General features: G+C 37.4%; 1 protein-coding gene across 1 annotated transcript in view; it reads left to right on the top strand.

The window, feature by feature from the left end:
* The first annotated feature begins 387 nt into the window (after positions 1-387).
* Positions 388-20,621, top strand: part of rimkla (ribosomal modification protein rimK-like family member A) — a 28,095-nt gene continuing 7,861 nt past the window's right edge. Inside the window, exons 1-4 of the mRNA XM_052093971.1 lie at positions 388-1,008; positions 13,302-13,532; positions 16,956-17,042; positions 20,403-20,606. Coding sequence (XP_051949931.1) covers positions 846-1,008; positions 13,302-13,532; positions 16,956-17,042; positions 20,403-20,606 — 685 coding nt within the window. The 5' untranslated portion in view covers positions 388-845. The remainder of the gene's footprint in view (positions 1,009-13,301; positions 13,533-16,955; positions 17,043-20,402; positions 20,607-20,621) is intronic.

Genomic DNA, 20,621 nt, shown 5'->3' with positions numbered 1-20,621 from the left:
GAGACAGAGGCGTTGGTATCCAAACCAAACCTCCCTACGCCCGGTCTGAACCGGTTCAGCGGCAGTGCGCGCTCTAGGAGTCTCCCTCCCTTCTGCCTTGCAGCAATTCCTGCCACGCGCTCACACACAAAAAAACAAATCCTAACAGAGCGCGAGAACGCGCGTATACGTCACCCCCTCACCCTATGCCTTGTTCTCCTGCGTCTTCCATTGGCTAACGCGGACCTCTCGAGCCTCCCCTTGTTCTCTCCTCCGATTGGTTCTAAGAGCTGCCGCGGTGAGGGCCATGGACTACGATTGGTCGGTGTGAGTGCGAGCCCTTCTCTCCCATTGGCTCTTGCGGGCCGTGCATGTGCGCGAGGGAAATAGTTGTAAACGCGAAGCGCGTGCTGGAAAGCCGAGGCGTAGGGCTGCGAGCGGCGCGAGCACCGGAGATCAGCAGGGGCATCACTCGTCACAACATTCAGCCTCTCATCCGCCCTCACTCCATTTTGTCGCGATTTTCCGTTTTTATCGTTGAAGTCTGAATCGTGGTGAGCGATTGGAGCCGGGCTCACTAGCGAGGCTTTTGTTAGCCCGTGTTGGGGGCAGTTACTGTTGCCAGTCGGTGGGGGGCCGCATTATCATCTTTCGGTCATTTGGGAGGCAAAACAGCAGCCTCTCACCGCGTGTTAGTTAAAATCGATTTGAGGTGTCTTTGGTCTTATTCAAGTGGGATACTGGATCTGGTTAGACTGGAATAACGGCGTTTTTTAAATAACGGTGTAAAATTACTGCCGCTCTTTGTGTGGCTTCAGCTTCGTGTCCCCGTTACCCGAAGTTCCGTACTCCGACCTCCAAAAAACATGTGCTCCCGGGTGTGGTTTATCACAGACCGGCGGATCTGCCAGGAGTACCCGCAGGTCCAGATCCTGCGAGCTCTGAAGGAGCGCTGCGTCGAGGACGATGTTGAATTCCGCTATCTGCTAATGGATGAGATCGTCCTGACCATAACGGACGGGCAGCTCGGTAAATACCATACACGCATACACTCACTCCGTTTGTTTCCTCAACAAACACGGAAAATTATTATTTTGTGTTGTTTAAACTGTTGACTTGGCCAAATAACTGGCCATGGTGGTTGGTAAGCGCGCTTGCTTTGATTGTGTGTGTGAGAGAGAACGTTTTGTGTAGCTGGACGTGTGGGTGCCCACCTAACCCACTTTCAGCCTGCCAGCCTTCATAGCAAAGCCAATGGATGGGAGAGGGAGGCTGTTTTTAAATCTGTTATCATCATAAAACCGGCTTTACTGACGATAGTGTACGGATAGCGCTATTTAATTTTGCAACATGTGCGCGCGAATGAGTGAACGATCGCTGCGCCGAGTGAAAACAGTCACGAGTGTGCGGCGCGTTCATTATCAACATAAAGCCTCGACTTTCACAAATAGCGGTTATTCAGGTTTTCATCATTACACACGTGGACATTTGGGACATCTTACCGTTTTGGGAGTACATCTTTACCATGCAAACTTTGGTCGAAATCAATTAAATTAATTATATTACCGTGTCGCATTCGCGCGAAACTTCACAGATGGCTTTAATCGAAGTAATCGATTGTTCACGTGCAAATCTCGTCTGGAAGTGTGATTTTAAATCAGGCGGAAGAGTTTTGTTTGACCATGTCTTAGATATTTACAGATGTGATGGTATCACGGTCCAGTCATATTAGAAACATAATTGAAGGCTTTAGATAATGTATTGTCGTTTGTAATAGCAAAATAAACCGGGGTCCTGGTTCATACGGTTTATTTTGTGTTAACAACGGGGTGACTGTGTATTATCCTGCTTATTGCACGGCTACTAATCAAATAAATATAAGGATATGAAATATTGTTTTGGGTTGAAATTATTTTTTTTATTATATGAGAAGACTGAAGTCACTGAACAGCTAAATTCCACCTATTAGACATTTTCATCTGGAAAGCATCACAATCTTAACACCTCCTAAACATCTTAAAATATATGATTTACAAACATTCTAAACCATAAATGATGTCTCAAAGACATCTGCTGAATATCATATGGATATCCAAGACACACTTATTGACATAGCCTTATACACATTTTGCAGATGAGCAAACAACATAAAAATATGTCCTCCAGATGTAAACACACATCAAATAGATGTCTTGGTGATGTACATGTGCTATCAGGGTATCCAGCATATTACAAGACTTTTGCTAAAAACCCAAGAGAATTCGTCATGTTTTCCTCTATTTATTTATTGATTTATTTTAATAATAGGATTTTTCAACTACTTAGTAAACCAAGGACTGTGGTACACGTAACTTGACAATACCTGGACGTTTTGCTCTACAAAATAAATTACACACAGCCATACCATTTTAAAGCAGTATTGAATTCTAAATTCACGTTTGAGGTGTGTAATTTATGATGTAGAACAAAATGTCCAGATATTGTTAAGTAATGTTTACCACAGACCTTATTTATGCAGTAGTTGAAAAAAGCCATAGGAAAATCCAGGGTAACCCATGGGGAATTTACCTTTCTGGGTTCGTCAACAAATTGATGTTGCTGAACGGCTCTAATACAACACTCTGTAATTCTTGATTCTGAGTGGTCAATGGCCCTATCTGATATGTCTGAGTAACAACTACACATCTGGGGATTAAGTCATATCAGACTGATTATTTTGACTTTTGAGAGTCATCTTTCCTACTTCTTGTATTGCTCTACGATCTGTACAAGTAAACTAATAAAATAACTTCAACACAGCAGTGCATAAAATCATGCAGATACGGATCAGGAGCTTCAGTTAAAAGGGTGATCTCATTGATTTCGACCGTGGCATGATTGTTGGTACCAGGCAGGCTGGTTTGAGTATTTCTGTAACTGCTGATCTCCAGGGATTTTCATGCACAACAGTCTCACTTATCAGTGTTTCATGTCCATTCATTTATTTGGCAAGAAGTATTGTAATAAGCTAGATAATGAGCAGTCATATATATTCACAATATAAACACCATAACTCCGCTAGATGCCGCCATTGACCAATCATAATCGAGTATTCAATAGAGACATGTAATAATGTCTAATAGACTTGTGCTGTACATTCTGATATACTTTTCTCCCCTATCTCATTTGAATACAGAATCCTCTTATTCATGGATTGCTGCACCTTGTTTTCACAGCCATGTGCTTCACATTTCAAATCTAACAACTGAAACTTTGTTGAACAGACATTTCCTAAAGTTATTGTTTCTTTCAGATTTAAAGTAGTTTGCCACACCTTTAAGCATGTGCGGTAATTACTAAGCAGCTAGTTATTAACCACTTATTAACAATAATTTGACAGCTATTTGATGGTTTGAAAGTGTTATATAAAAAAAAAAATTATCGGCCCTATGATGACGTTATGCCATCTTGTATGTTGGGGTGGGTGGGGCTGTTTTTGATGTTGTCTTAAGGTGACAGCAATTTCTTGGGGGGAGGGGGGCGGATTTCGCATAGACTTGAGGTAAAGGGAGTGGCTATGCACCAATGCAGCTCTGCTTTGAATCGGCTGGTATGGGTCTGTAACCTAACGGACAGTCAATCTAAAAGGAAGACTCAAACAGATAAGTAAACTGAAAACATGTTGACCTGTTTTAATAAAAAAGTAGACGTCTAACTGCAGAGCATGACAGCATTACAACTGGAGGTTGTTGGCTTGGTGTGTTTTTTGTGTGTAATCTGCTGGACTGCATACTGTCTTGGTCTGATTAAGAGTTGCTGAACAGTTGGTCAGCTCTAGGATTTAAACCCCACGAGATTGCTACATTCTGCTGAGTTACATCATCAATGTGAGACATGCGGAGCAGAGTGGGTCAGCACATATTCATGATACACAGGGATGGAAGCTGTCTCTCTCCCACACAAATTAGATCAAGCACTTCACTTGCTTATGCTGTGATTTTACAGATAGACAGTTGTGTCAGTAAAACGCACTTCAGTTTAAAAGACAATATCTTTAGAATCTTTCAGGATTTAAAATTCTTGAACAACATTTTAAAATGATTTAATTACATTTTTATTTGTAAATCTGTTAACAGGCACTGCAGTGGTGTGTGTATGGTTATTGTATCGCTAACCAAATATAATGATCAATCAGTGGTCAGGACTTGTGATCCTGTGATTTTCACATCTTGGGATGCATCAAGTGGTGTGTGTGTCACTTTTTGATGTCTAGTGTCCATTCCTCTAAGAGATGAGAAATGTAACACCAATTTACTGTCTCACACATATAGAAACTGCCAGAGTGCTCAATTATACAAAAACATGCAGGTATTGCACATGTGACTTCATCTTTAGTTCAAGGTGTAGCGAGTTTGGCTGGAGGTAAGTGAATCTGCAGATCGATCGTTAAATGGTCTATTTAATCAACTACTTCCCAGGACATTCTTTTTATCTTATGAAATCCTATTACATGTGTGTGTGCTATCACAACAAGAGGAGGCTTGAAAGGTGTTGTGTTAAAATAGCTGTGTGTGGAGAATTCGATCTGTTTTGTCACTTCTAGATTGAAGAAGTTCCCTTTTGATTATCTTAAAGACAGGCAGAATGTAAGTATATACATGCATAAAATAGCTCTGCAAAATTGCTTGATACATTTCTATTGATATTTACTGGCCAAAGCGCTGTGTAGAACAAAAAGCACATTGTAATTTGGAAGGTCTGCCATTACTTTGGAGATTATTTTCAGATGTTTTTAAATCACTATTCATTTAAAGGGTAACTAAACCCTAAATCAACTTTTTTTAGTTAATGATCTGTAAGCATGGGGCTTTATTAGTACTGGTCATTGATTCAAGTAATTTTTTTGACATTTGTGTATAAAGTGTTTTAATTCTACAATATATGGTGTAAAAACGTGTGAGTGCTGCCCTCTTCAGGTTGAACGGTGGCTACTGCAGTTGAATTTTCCTATTGGCTGTTGCGGTACTTCGTGACGTAAGCGGTGACAGCTGACGTAAGCAGGTTCCAGCTCACCACGCCAGATTCATGTACATGTCGTCTTGCGACTGTGTGAGGAATAATAATAACATAGAGTCTGACAGCAGCTGTCAATTAATCCTTCACTACGAGTCTCAGGTGCCCCCGCTCAGCCCCGCACTCGGTTCGTTCCCTCTATCCCCGCCGGGGTCTGCCCACTTTTCCTGCATTTTCAAATATTTCTAGTGGGTGGAGTCAGACTCTGAGCAGGTGTTTAGTTACCCTTTAACCTTTTCATATAGTATGGTCTAAATTCCCCTGCAGTGCCCCCCAGAGTGAGTTATTTCTGCGTGCAACACTGCACAGCCGCTAGATGGGGGTGGAGTGTAGACAAATTATTTGTTGAATTCTTGATTTCTTGTCATTAAAAAAAAAAGGAATACTGTATATATCATGGTAAACATATGTCTACTGTATTTTTTGCATCGACGTCATCAATGACGTCGCCGCGTTGTCCCAGCCTAATATATATATATATATATATATATATATATATATATATATATATATATATATATATATATATATATATATATATATATAGCTATAAAAATAGACAAATGCCTGTGCATTGTTTGAAACTTAAGACAATGTGTGTGTGCGTGTCAAACGCATCGGACGATCGTGTTTGATGTGTTGACTGTGCGTATATGAGCTGTAACATTTTTATCATGGTACTTTGGTGACCATTTGGATGTATGAGTATAAAAGAAAATTATTATGTGCTTGAAAAGACTGTATGATTCAATATTTGTGCGAATACGGGGCTCGACATTAATGCTTGTCTGGAACAAGTGGATTTTTAAAGGGGCATGTGAAAGAGAACTTTACTTGCCCGACCGGACAAGTTGCCTGATTAAAATGTCAGTAACGAAAAATAAATGGTTATATTTGTAATATTACATAGGCCTGTGTCAATCATTACAAAGTTTATATTCTTATTCTGTAGAAAAAAATGTAACGCACTTAATTTTATCATTTCCTAGCGATTTAGTAGCTTCGTGCTGTTTGACTGACAGGCGGCTTCAGTGTGTGGTGGGCTTTACATCCACTTGTGCTACGAGAATGCTCGCACGAACGCACCTACCACAAGCCTAAAACTCAAATACATTTCAAAATTCTGGCAAAATGCCTGTCCTGAGGTGTTCATGGAAACACAGAGCGTTATGTCTAAAGTGAATGTAAACATTGGGAGAAAAGCGGATGTGTATCAAAATATAGGACATGTAAGTTTAAATGTAACCTAATAGACCTGACGCTGTCCAGTGTGTCCTTAATATTAATCAAACAACAATAATGAGAACCTCTAACTGCTCTTAGCTGGTTACCTTTGTACTATAACTAGTATAATAGTATTAATGTATTATTCATACAGGGAGGATCAGTAGTAGTTTTTTGATAAATTCATTCTGAATTTGAGTATTTGATACTGTAATTTTTTAAATAGTTAAAAAGCACTGTTTTCCAAATTTGTATTATTTTTGTTCTATAGTGTTTAAAAAAAGTTATATTCATATCTTTTCTATTGTTATTTTATTACTGAAGGTTAACTACTCTTGAACCTAATTCTTATATAATTAACAAATTAGAGATGGGCTATTGTTGTGGTATTGAAGCTGGTGTAAAATATAATCACATTTCTCTACAAACTACTGAATGTTTAGTATTGTGACTAATGTATATATTGTGTATGATAGATCTTGCTGAAATAACATGATTAAAAAGTAGGTCTAATTCCATAGAAATGTGAGCACCCCTGCTGTAAATGATGGCGATGGATGCTTTCCTTTATTTGACTACCATGCATACATGTAACACAAAATAACTACCATGTGACAATAGCCCCCACCCAGCACAGTTTACATTTCTTACATTGATTGTATAGGTATAAAACTATTAGGTTGGACATCTGTCAACATTTTTGAAAACATACAACAGAAAATTTTAAATGTTACTACTTGAGCATGTAACCAGTACATGTCCTTTTTCTCTGTGGACAAGTAACTTTTTTACTTGGACAAGTGATTGACCAATTTACTTGTCCAAAGTACAAGGACATCACAATGCTTAATGTCGAGCCTTGGAATATGAACGACAGGAGCGCTTTGTCAGCGCTAAAGCTGATTTGAATCTGGCAGCTTGTAACGTAACTGGCTTTTGCAGAAACACATATGTGTGATGCTACTTTGTGGGGGCCAGTTACATATGAATGTGTAGGTCTATATTGTGATTTATATTGTTATCAACCAAACAAATGCAAGAATATTGCAATATATATATATATATATATTTTTTTTATTTTTATTTTTCTTATATTGCCCACCCCTTGCAGAAAGTGTTTTATTTGGTTAGGATGAAGACATGCATTGGTTGTCTTGTGTGTCTTTTTCAGTGTTTGATTACACTGATGTGAATTTAGGTAACAGCATGGGTAATAATTTCAGCTCCAGCCTCACAGTATTTGTGAGAATCCTCTACCAGTCTGCAGATTTAAGATTACCAAAATTATGTGGCAGCTTAGTTTGATGGGTTGAGGTCTGTATTTTCACATGCACACATTAAAGAAAGCAACAAAGCTTAAGAGTGAATTACAAAGGAATAGAGACCAAATTCTAGCCCTTACACATACAAATTTGGGTATCACTAAATACTTTATTATGAACACCTACTTATTCATGTGGTTATTTAATTAGCCAATCATGTGGCTGCAGTATAATGTGTAAAATCATGCAAATACAGTTCAGGAGCGACAGATAAAAATGATATTTTCGACTGCCAGACGTTCTTGTATTACTCTACGATCTGTACAAGTAAACTAATAAAATAACTTCAACACAGCAGTGCATAAAATCATGCAGATACGGATCAGGAGCTTCAGTTAAAAGGGTGATCTCATTGATTTCGACCGTGGCATGATTGTTGGTGCCAGATGGGCTGGTTTGAGTATTTCTGTAACTGCTGATCTCCTGGGATTTTCACACACAACAGTCTCTAGAGTTTACTCATAATGGTGCCAAAAACAAAAAACATCCAGTGAGCGACAGTTCTGATGATGGAAACGCTTGTTGATGAGAGAAGTCAATGAAGAATGACCAGACTGGTTCGAGCTAACAGAAAGGCTTCTAATTCAGATAACCACTACAATTGTAGTGAGTAAAATAGCATCTGAGAATGCACAACATGTTCAACATTGAGGTGGATGGTCTAAAACAGAAGATGACCACGTTGGGCACTTTATTAGGACCATAGTGTTCTTAATAAAGTGCTCATTGAGTGGTTTTTTGTTTTTGACTGCAATCCAGGCTAGTGTGGAATAAGGGTGGGAATCACAAGGTAACCGGCGATTCGATAAAATATTGATATTTAGGTCATTATACGATATTATTGTGATTTTTATTTTTCGTGTATTGCGATTCAAAACAATGTTGCAGTATTTCACTCAATGTGTCTCATTTGTTTTCATCAGACTTTAGGTTTAATCGATTTCCCTAAAAGGCCTATTTTATATGATACTAAAATACCTCAGTTAATGTTACTACTGTAAAACCTTGATACATTTTGGTAAGGAAAGGTGATTGTGTAAAGCATGATAACCGCACCTTCCAAGGGACTGTTGTTGAATTTCTTGATCAATTTGGTAAAGAGAAATGTTATTCCCATCACCACAATGTTAATGTGAAAAAATATAAATAATATTGATATTGGTGTGCAAATATCGAAACAATATCATGAAGAAAAATATCTCTATACTTTAACATTTTGATATTTTTTCCTACCTTTAGTGTGGAATTGCCACTTTTTCAGATTTTCTGTATTGAATGTGGGTGAGAAAATGTATTTACCAAATATGGTAATGGACTTGGGGTAATACAGTCTTGTTGGTAGCTGAAAGATATGAAAACTCTTTCAAAATCAGGGTTCAACAATATGGATTATTTATTTTTTGTCAACTGTGTAGATTTTACTTTCCCTGCCAATGTTTTCACCAAAAATTATCAATGTTATTTTTAGCAAAAATATTTATGCTTCAATTTAGTTTTTTTTTAATACTTTTTTTTTAAATTATTTTTTATAAATCAATTCAATCAATTAATCACAATCATATATCAATATTTACAGGGATAGACACTGAAATAAAGGTAATTTAGGATATAATTAAATATTTATAAATATCATAAATAAATATTAACGGGTAAGTTCACCCCAAAAATGAAAATGATCATCATTTACTCACCCTCATGCCATCCGAGATGTGTATGACTTTTTTTCTTTAGCAGAATACAAGGAAAGATTTTTAGAAGAATATCTCAGCTCTGTAGGTCCATACAAGGCAAGTGGTTGGTGATAAACACTTTAAATCTCCAAAAAGCACAGACAATCATAAAAAAAATATATTCATATGGCTCCAGTGGTGGCTCCAGTGGTTAAAGGTGCTCTCAGTAACTTTTGTCTTTGTGTCATCTTGGACTTACACTGACTCCTTGCGACTTGGATGCAGCATCATTTAAAATCAATACTTTTCAATTTCAGATGCCATTGTAGAAATTTAGTATTCACAGTCACACAAGATTACTTTAATCAATGAGTGAAAATGTCAACTTACAGGACAGTTACTGAGATTAAGTGCGAGTAGTATACTGCTATTCATGTGATTCTAATATGGCAGCCCCCATGTGTGGATCCTCTCCATGTAGAATAAAACTGCTTTTATAAGGTTACTGATATGACTGGAGTGTACATTTTAAAGTTTAGGAGATCAACTTGTTTAATAAGGAAAAAATTACTGAGTGCACCTTTAAATTAATGGCTTTTTAAGCAAAAAAATTGCCTTGTGTGAGAAACAGATCAGTATTCAAGTCCTTTTCAGTATAATTGTTTACTTTCGCTCTCCGATGCACGTCTACAATGGGACTCTGTTAACGCTGCCTCTCGTGTGATGTAAGCGCGTTGGCATCTTCACGCAAGAACTGACTTGATACAGCTGGAAGTGCAGTTTGATTTGTTTACAAGGGAATGCTGTTCTCAACCTTTTTTGGGTTTGCTTTCATTTAAACCTGCCAGCACACTTGTGTAGGACAGAGTCCCCTCGTGAACGTGCATCGGAGAGTGATTGGCAGTAAACGATTATAGTGAAAAGGACTTAAACATCGATCTGTTTCTCACACAAAGTGATCACATAAATTTAGAAGCCATTGATTTAACTGGAGTCATATCGATTACTTTCATTATGATTGTCTGTGCTTTTTGGAGATTTAAAGTGTTTATCACCATCCACTTGCCTTGTATGGACCTACAGAGCTGAGATATTCTTCTAAAAATCTCTGTGTTCCGCTGAAGAAAAGTCATACGCATATGGGATTACATGATAGTAAATGACACTTTATATTTGGGTGGACTATCCTTTTAATTTAGATAATTCAAATCCATTATATTGTGGTAACAGACAAGCTAAGCATTTATACAATACACAATGTGGTTTTTAAAGGTCATAATATTATTTGTTTTTATTTCCGTATCATTGCACACAACCCTATTATTGGCCTACCTCCCTCTGCTCTATTTTTAATTGTGTTCTCGTGTCAGACGGATGCTTCTTGAGTGTTTCAATTTGGCTGCATCTCCCGATTTAAATTATATATATATATATATATATATATATATATATATATATATATATATATATATATATATATATATATATATATATACACACACACACACACACACACAGCACAACATTATTTTTTATTTGTATAAATTATGAAAGGGGTGTGAACATTTATGAGTCAAAAGGGGAATCCAAATTTATCTTCTGAACTATACATACTGTATATTAAACCTCAGATTAATGGGTTATTATATACAGTTTTCCTTTTCTTTGGCTTTTTTTTTTTGTTTCTGAACGGCAATCTAAATAGAGCAATTCTGTGATTTGGTGACTAAAAACAGACATTTGTCTACTTTAATGTTTCTGTTTAGGAACCAATGGCTCTCCAAGTAATTTTTTTTAGTCTTTAGCCCTGTACCTGTAAAATGGGACTTCCTTTCTAAATCTGTTGACCGTTTCAATTTCTCCCATTCATTTTTATAGAAGTGACCAGACTCTGCTAAATAGTCTCTGGTCCAGCTGCCTGCTCATTGGTTTGACAAGGCATGTTGCCTGAACAGCTAGAGCTGACTGCCCCCTTCTACATCAAGGAGGTACATGCCTTGATGGCAGGAGCATTCCTTATTACAGAATTTAAGTACAGTTCGGGAGTACAATTTGTTAATTCTGTGTGTTTTTTTTTTATTTTATGCAAGTAATTCTGATTGACAACCCTAATTTTTACATTTAACATTGTTTTCTTATAAAAACATTTGCAACAGACATTATGTTAGGTTTTAAATGTACAATTATTGTAAGTGTATGCAAATTATGAAATGCATGCATGACATATGAAAAGCATAAATCAACAGTCACTTGACATTGTGAAAACATAATACTGGCCTTATTGGGCATGTGACCATTTCGTCAACTGTTCCAAAACTTTTCTAACTGGCCCTGGGCCATTCTTTATTTTGTATTTATTTTTTAGCTGTGGTATCCCTTGATGAGTATAATTGTTGCATCTGTTGGCCACCTGTATTTAATACCAGTTCACCCCATTCTCAGAATTACCTCTGAAGTATGTTAAGCCCATGTGTATGTTTCAGTGAAAAACATGGTCAGTCTGGATTTGATGCTGGTGTTGTTAGTGTATGAGACAATATTTCTTAACCCAAAGTAAGACAGCCGCAGCAGAGGAAGTAAGGGAGATAGACAGCAAGTGAAGTATTTGTTTTGAGGCCATAGATAGATTTACCAACTGAACCTCAAGCTGAAAAACCTGACTGACATAGTTATCTTTTGCTTTCTTTTTTCATTACAGACCCATATAATAAAACAAGAAAACATATCTTATTGAGGGCTGATTTTCTGTGCTGCAGTGACCGTATGAATGTCATTTCCTCCGGATATCAGTGAGACTGGTTTGAACATCTGATTCTTCAGTTGGCCTTTCAGTTACAGCCTATATAAAACAACGTACTACCTTAAAATGTTAATTAAATTCCGGATTAATTCCTTTTCCCAGTACATTGTGCTGCTGATGTCAGTGAAATAGCTTACAAAAGTGCCATATTTGTCAGTCTTGCGAAATGTAGAGGGTGAATTATCACGCTTGGTTTTTAAACTAGAATAAGAGCATTGGGGGATTTCTGCTCTGGTGGTATACACAAAAAATGTGTTCTATTTTTTTTTCTTCTTTTAGATCAATAAAAGTCTTGTCTTTTATCTAACATTTTATACATGCACGTTTTCATGTCTTGCACTTTTAACTGCATGCATTGAAGTCTCATCTGCCTTGATCCATGAGAAAAGAGAGAGTGCTGAGGTAGCAGTTGCTAGTGAAGATGCCAAGTCCTTCATTTGTGTTGCTCCTTCCTGAGATGGTGGAGAAGCAGAGAGAGAGAGAGAGCACTTACAAATGCATTCATGTTTTGTCTTTTTTGCCTTCATGGCTCCTTTTCTGTGCACTTTATTACACTTCCTGTTATTTTTTTTTCTGTTGCTTAAAATGCTCAATCACGTGCTTGGCTTTATGCAGTCTTCTCTGAAATCCTTTCTCGATTAATTCTGCTGTTGCTTGTGTTTTGTTTCATCTAAACAGCAAAATGGTGTGTTCATTAAAATCAATGTTTCATAATCGGAGTCGAAATGCGATATTTAAAGTCTAATCTCATGAGTGCCTATTTTAAAAACTGATTTTAGTAAGTGATAAGGTTAGTGTTAAGTGAGCATTCAACGAAACTGCCACCTTAATTAAAAACAGAGCAGTGAAACTGGGTTAGTGGGTCAGCATAAACGCCATGATAGAGAAGCAAAGAAAGCAGGCAAACATCCTTATGTGTTGTGTAATGCCTCTCAGGAGGAGATTGATCTCAGCTACTTTGTATTATAGAGATAATGTCAAGTGTGTGTGTGTGTGTGTTTGTCTGTGTGTGTGTGTGTGTGTGTGGTGTTTTTGCGAACCAAGGCTAGCTCATCTGTCATATGTCGAGTGTGTTAGTGCGACAGAAGGGTTGACGCATCAGAATGAAAGACTGGTTCTCATTGGTTACCTGGTTACATGAAAGTAATCCCTCCACATATTACTGCGGTGGCTGAAATACAGACTGCTGTTCAAAGTCCCAACACTGAAAAAACACTGCAGCATGTTATACATTTTTCTCTTTTTCTCACTTAGGTCTACGGGTTGGGCAAGAGAATGTGACCTCATACCCGCAGGTTGCCGTGGTACGTGTTCCGACCCCATGGGTCCAGTCAGACAGTGACATCACTGTCCTGCGTCACCTGGAGAAGATGGGCTGCCGTCTGATCAACCGTCCACAGGCCATCCTTAACTGTGTCAATAAGTTCTGGACCTTCCAGGAGCTTGCCGGGCATGGTGTCCCTCTGCCTGACACATATTCCTACGGTAAAAAGAACTCATGGTTGCATCTAAAACACTTCAATCCCCTATGTTTAAAACAAAACAAAAAACATTTATACTTCAGTAGTTATAAAGAAATTCAGCTTTCTCTGGAGGTGCACTGGTATAGAAATTCTGGAAGATTTTTTTCATGTTCTGACTGAAACAAATATTATATACATTTCCGAATGTATATAAAAAAATATATATATTGGCTTCCAATTCTGACCGATGCTGATTTATAAAACAAAATCACCAATATTGATCATTACACACATTACCACCATTATAAACTCAATAGTTTTGAACAATATAACTTTTTATTCCAAGTGGATGCAAACTACTCGCCTTTCAGCTGAAGTCTTCTTTTCTGAAGCTAATCTGCCCAAATTGTTAGGTAAAAATTTCAAAATGTTTCTTATTAAAATCACTTGAAAGGGTTGCTTCAAGATTAAACACTTAAAGGTTTAAATGCAGCACAAAGCTTTAAATAGAACAAACATATCAACTGAAAATACATATCTTGAACAACTGTTATGATTTTCTCAACTTTTTTACATCTCATTCCAAATGTAGCACTATTTTAATAAAAGAATATATAAATCCTATTATCAATGCTGATTTTAAAAAGAAAAATCACCATTATTGAGCTTTACACATATGGCCACCGTTATAAATTATTTGTAATAAGTGGAACTTATTTATATCTTATTAACAATTCTGATGAATTAATCACGTATATAAATATTTTCTGAGAAAGCCCCATAGATAACATTAATTCAGTATATAATGAATAAATAATTATATTTATAATGTATAGACTGAAATTAATTCAGATAATTAAAATGCATTTGTGGCAGTCGTTACAAGACAATAAAAAAAGTGGCTTTAGGAGGCATTATATTGTTTATTTCCATATTATATAACATAAGCCTGTCATTGGCTTAGAGTCCACAGCAATCCATTTTGCAATTATTTTCGTCAATCTGTCCGAGATATCTAAGGGTTTGTCCAAGGATACACCTGTGTCAGATGGACACTTGGAGCGTCTCACTTTGGTTAAGTCACATCATAAACACAGCAGTTTTAGGTCGCTGTGATAAACGTATTTTGAAACTTAGAACAATGCGTCTCGAGATCCCTGCATTCGGATTTGTGCTCCATCCTGCTGTGTTTGTATGCAAGAATGCAATCTCATCTTATGCTATCACTAGTGTGAAGCAAGACTGAGTTTGGTTTGTTCTCTGCACATTGACTAATGGCGCGTTCACATACAACGCGAATCGAGCATTTTGCACAGCGAGATTACATAGTCAATGCAAAGACACGAATAGATGCGAGTGTGCGAGTTGAAATTTTTCGAGAGAGCAATTCGCATGACACATTGTTGCGAAAGCCCATCAGCATTGAGATTGTCCAGATGTCACTGATGTAGTAGCAGAAGAAAAGATGAGAAAATGGTTGTAGCGGTGTGTGGGCTCCCGGAATTGTATAGCACAACGTCAATGTATCTGGGACTTCCACAACAGTTACAGAGCAACAATCATTGTGATATCGGCCATGGTTGATGGCGGAAAGATACGTTGTCGTAGGAACCCCTCATCCTGTCCTTTTCCGGTAGAGAAGGGGGAATACTCGCGGGTTTGCGTTACTCGGGCGAACGTGAGTTTAAACACACATTTAATCCAGCGAGCAATGCGAGGTGAATTTTTATTTCCATGTTGTATGTGAACGCACCATAAGGGTATGTTCACACTTGTAGTTCGGTTATTTTGGTCCGGACCAAAAAAAGAAAATGATACATTTAGTCCTGGTTCGCTTGGCGTTCACGCTGGCATTTTTCGAACCTAAAGATACAAAACAAAAGGCATCAGGAAAATGTCACAAACAAACTTGGATAGATTTTGACGTGTATTTTGTGACTGATCTTGCCAAACATCCAAAACAATGCTGGCTGCTGGGTAAAATGCACTCGTTAGATTTATATATGTATATATGGTGGTATGTTTTACCAGCTGAGAACAAATGAAGAGCTAATCAAATGTGTAAAGGAGTCAAAACCGCACCAGGAATTCCTCCATTGTGCACTCAAACCAAGATATGCTGCAAGGACGGCTGATGGCAGTTCGCTGCCTGTACCAAGCTATAATGGGCCACATAGCTCCTATGATGAGAAGAACCAGGGATGCTTGAGGTCGGTATTAGGCTAATTTCATCCTGTTTTTGGTCCGTTTAGACATCTTTGGTCCATGCTGCGTTCATATATCAATCAAACCTCATCAGAATTTGTTTGGAAGCGGACCAAGACCCACTATTCAGGCGGTCTCGGTCCGCTTGTTTGGTGCACACCAAGGTTCGGATGGCAGCATTCACACTTGTTCAAATGAACCACAATAACAGAGTTTGTTTTAATCGAACCTGCCAAGTATGAACACACCCTAAATGCCTATACAACTGGAGTTTCACTTGCTGCCCTCTAATAAAAAAAAGTGGTACTGAAGTGGTACTTCAAGGTTGAATTTCTGAATGGTAGGAAAATTCCATATTATGGTCCGAGGACATTATTAATTGCGTTAATTTTTTTAATTTATATTATATGTATGTGTTTTTTTTCCTCATGAACAATTACTTTTTGGTTTTTTTATAATTCCAATGTATGTGTGCATGTCTGTATTTATAATTTATTCAGACACACACACACAGGCTGTTAATGTAACCGTCTCCTGTTTAGAGAACAAAAGGGAAAGCCCTCCTGACTAGCTAAATAAAACCAAAATGGAAAAAAAAGAAAGAAAGAAAAAGGAAGAGATGGGGAGGCGGCTGTGTAACGGCAGTTACATCTGCTGTGGTGACGTTCTCCTGGCAGAGGCCTGTCTGACATACCCTGCATTCTCGCTGTCTCTGCCCCCTCCCATTTATAGCTACTAGAATTCATCTGCTCAGCTCAACAAATGCTTCATCCATAAAGCCATTTTCTCTTCAAATGCATAGAGTATTTGTTAAAGGGTGCACGAGGTACAGAAATGGCTTGCATTTAAGCTTAAATTATATTTCTACCCATTCCTTTCTTTTCTGCTTTGTTTCTTTTGTTTTTTCCACCAGGATCTGTTCTCTGTTTCATCCCAGACACATGTTTGTGGCTATCATGTTTCATCTGTTGTGCGTGTTTTCCTAACAAATCTTAGAGCCATTAACCTTCAAAAAACTGGCCACGTAGTTGGATAAAGTGCTGATCAGGAAATTGGAAAAGCTGTGCGTGGCAAAAAAAAAAAGAAAATCTGTCAGTCCTTCTCAAGTGGACATTAAATGTCTCAGTGTTGATTGTTTCATTAGAGCTGTTTGCATCTGGCTCTGGAATCTCACACTCAAATCTCACTTAAAATGACATTCACTACATATTCACTAACCAACGTGTGTGTGTGTCTCTAGGGGGACATGACAACTTCCGCAAGATGATCGATGAAGCGGAGCCTCTAGGTTACCCTGTGGTGGTGAAGAATGCTCGTGGACACAGAGGTAAAGCACTGATCCCAGAACAGCTGGTGCTCATAATGATTCCTGTGAGTACTGAAGGAACTCAAAGCAGTGCTGTTACACAATTTTAGACCAGATCTGGTTGCTGCCAAACCTCCAACAGCCCTGAGAACACGAAGTTATACAGCAAACTGAATCTCTAAGTCTCTGTATAAAGAAATTGAGTAGCTCCCATTAACCATTAAAAACAAAGGCTGTCTGTCTTTCTCTTTCTCATTGCATAGAGAGCGCCTTTGTCCAGCACAGTTATCTCAAGCTTTGTGCAGTGTGTGCTGATATGCATCAGTTTTGTGCGACTACTGTTGTTTTAACGGTAGTTGCTGATCTTCAATCTCACAGAGTTACACTAAAGCAACATTGAATTAACTTCACGGTCAGAAGAGATCTCACTTTATCAACATCGAGCCGTGGCCACACCTGAACAAAATGTATACAGTTTATACCATTAATTACTTAAAAACCCTATCAATAATCGGTTATTAGGGTTCAGCATCATGCTCTTGAGGTGACATCAAATACCAGCTCCAGAACTGCCCCAGTGACTTATCATTAATATCATTTTCAAATAACTTTAAACGTCTATGATTAGAGTAAATTACCAAAATGACTGTTGTGAATGGACACCTCACAGGTTGTAATATTTAAAAATTTATATTTTCAGAGGAATCTGTTGATATGAGATGAACTGTGGAACATGCATACCAGACCATAGGTGGCTTTGTTTTTTTGAAGAGAAAGGGAACCATTTCACCCCATTTTACCACACCAGCCTAAACAAATTGTTGCCAGTCTCCGCATGTTTCAGAATGATGTTCACAGGCTTATGCTCTCATTGAGACCTGGTTCGTGGAATTGTTGTGAACTGGTTTCTTGCCTTAAATGAGGATTGTATATGTCAGGGTTCTCACGGTCACAGAAAAACAGGTGTCTTTTATATATCAGGAATTTCAAAATTGTGATTTACAGGCTTTGGTAAGTTATAGAAATAAATATTAAAGAAGTAATGGAAATGTCTTTAGTGAAATACAGGGCTTCAGACTAAACAAAATGACTTGGGAGCCATTGGCTCCTAAACTGAAACATTAAGGAGCAAATGGCTGTTTTTAGTCTCCAAATCACAGAATTGCTCGATTTAGATATGCTGTTGAGAAACCAGATCGAAAGCCGAAGAAAAGGAAGACCGCTAATAGCCCATAAATCAGAGGTTTAATAAACGGTATATATAGTTGAGAAGATAAGTTTGCATTCCCTTTTGTCTCATAAATGTTCACTCTTTTCATAATTTATATAAATATAAGAGATAAAATATAATTTCATTTAGTACTGTTCTTTGCATATAGTAGTGTGTTGTCGTCTTGAGCATGAATGAATGTTTGCACCTTGTGTAATAGTTGTGTACAAGTCAAAAGCTTGAGATATAGATACATTTATATATGTTTTAGTCTTTCTTTACTGTTAGTATATATGCAGTTTATTGTGCTACTCCAATCACAATCAATAATTACCATAAGAAAAAGTGGTACAAAATATGTGACTTAATTATAAAGAAGCCCGAAATACACACAGAATCTTATTTTTTAATGTCTGCGCTCCCAGTTGTGAGCTCAGTGATGACGGAGAAAATTAATCTGATTCAAACTGCTAACCTGAGCTCATGAGTTCAAACCCTCAGATGAAAAAGACACGGTCAAAAGAGTAATTTGTTCATTACTTTTTTCCCATTCTGTCATCACAACACAACGGGTGAAAAGCAGCGCGAGACACACTGGTGCATGGTCTAAAGATGAATTCAATAACTCACAATATGATATCTGATGAAACGTCATATGAGTGCACACAACCCAACTGTCACAATGAATCTTTTTTGGTTGCGTTTGTGGCCATTTTAGTTACAGTCTGGAGCCCTGGAGATTAAAAAAAAAAAAAAATGGATGTCTTCAAAAATAATGACATGGTTTTCATTTATCGCTTAATGTCATACAAAGTCCACTAAACATAAAAAAGCTAAATCAATATTCCATGTTGTTTCAAGCTTCTTGGAGAATTCACCACATCTATTTATTAATCAATTTATTCAGTCTCTGTGTAATCTCCGAATGAGCCGATGTTCAGTGGGGGGGCTTTGTGGGGGCCATGACATCTGTTGCAGGGCTCCCTGTTCTACTTTTCTAATATTTTCTATTTGCAAAGTAATGTTTGGTAGTCTTAACATTTATATTTCCTATTGACACACTAAAGCTGAAGATATAAATAACCATCTTATGTGCCCAAGACGTTTGCACAGGTGTGTGTATATTTTATATATATATATATATATATATATATATATATATATATATATATATATATATATATATATATATATATATTTTTTTTTTTTTCTTGACGGCTTAAAAATATTTATTTGACTAGAAATATATTTTTGCATCATTAAAAATCATCATTTAAAAATATTTATCCAATAATCACAAACAACTGGATAATTTATGGAAAAATCATGGAAATTCTTTGGTCCAAAGTAGTAGATTATGTAAAGCAAGACATTTCAGTCGAACTTCAGTTGATCAATTGAACAGTACTAAATGGATTATTACTATATTTATAATCAAAATGTATAAAAATGTATTTTGCTTTACGTTCAATCTTGGATTGATTTTTTTTTTTCTTCGACTGAGCCTGTGACAATGCAGTCTCTGGTTGCCTTTCTGGAGAAGAATATATACAATTCTACCTAATTTTTGCCATTTATTATCATGCACTTACATCAATCACAGTGTCAATGTTGTCATGTAATCAGAGACCCTCCCCTCAAAATCCAAACACAAGTGGTCACAGGAGAAGGTTTTGAGACGTGGTAATACCAGGTGGTAAAATGGCCTGTGTGTTAAGGGGATAAGTTTGACACTATTTCATGTACAGCAGCACATGGCTATCTTTAAAAAGAAGGTTCAGGCACTTAAAGGGTAGTTTACCCAAAAATGTCAATTATTTTATTTACTCACCCTCATTTACTCAAGTTATTTTTTTTACATAGAACTCAAAAGGAGATGTTAGATCTCCTTTTTGATTTTTCATGGAAGAAAGTCACAGGTTTGGAAAAACAACATCCACATGTTCTTTTTGGGTGAGCAATCCATACAAATCAGGAATGTTACAATTTGCTCCTGTTCAATCTGGTCCTCATGCAGAGAAAATTTAATAGTTCGAATAGTAGAGATTACAGCCTACATTTTTGAAATATCTTGGATACCTAAAATACATGGTTTCTTCTGAGCATTGTAGACCAAGTCTGTGTACAAATTAGTTATTTTTTTTATTGTGTGGTGTTTTTGATCTGTACAGGTAAAGCTGTGTTCTTGGCCCGGGATAAGCACCACCTCTCAGACCTGTGTCACCTGATTCGCCATGATGCCCCATACCTGTTTCAGGAGTATGTGAAGGAGAGTCATGGGCGGGACGTGCGAGTGGTTCTGGTTGGCGGTAGATTGATTGGATCTATGCTGCGCTGCTCTACTGATGGACGCATGCAGAGCAACTGCTCATTGGGTAGGCAATCACACA

This window comes from Xyrauchen texanus, chromosome 27, assembly GCF_025860055.1.
Source record: "Xyrauchen texanus isolate HMW12.3.18 chromosome 27, RBS_HiC_50CHRs, whole genome shotgun sequence".
NCBI classification, from domain to species: Eukaryota; Metazoa; Chordata; class Actinopteri; order Cypriniformes; family Catostomidae; genus Xyrauchen; species Xyrauchen texanus.
The sequence above is the reverse complement of the archived record's forward strand: the minus strand, read 5'-3'. Positions and strand labels throughout refer to the sequence as shown.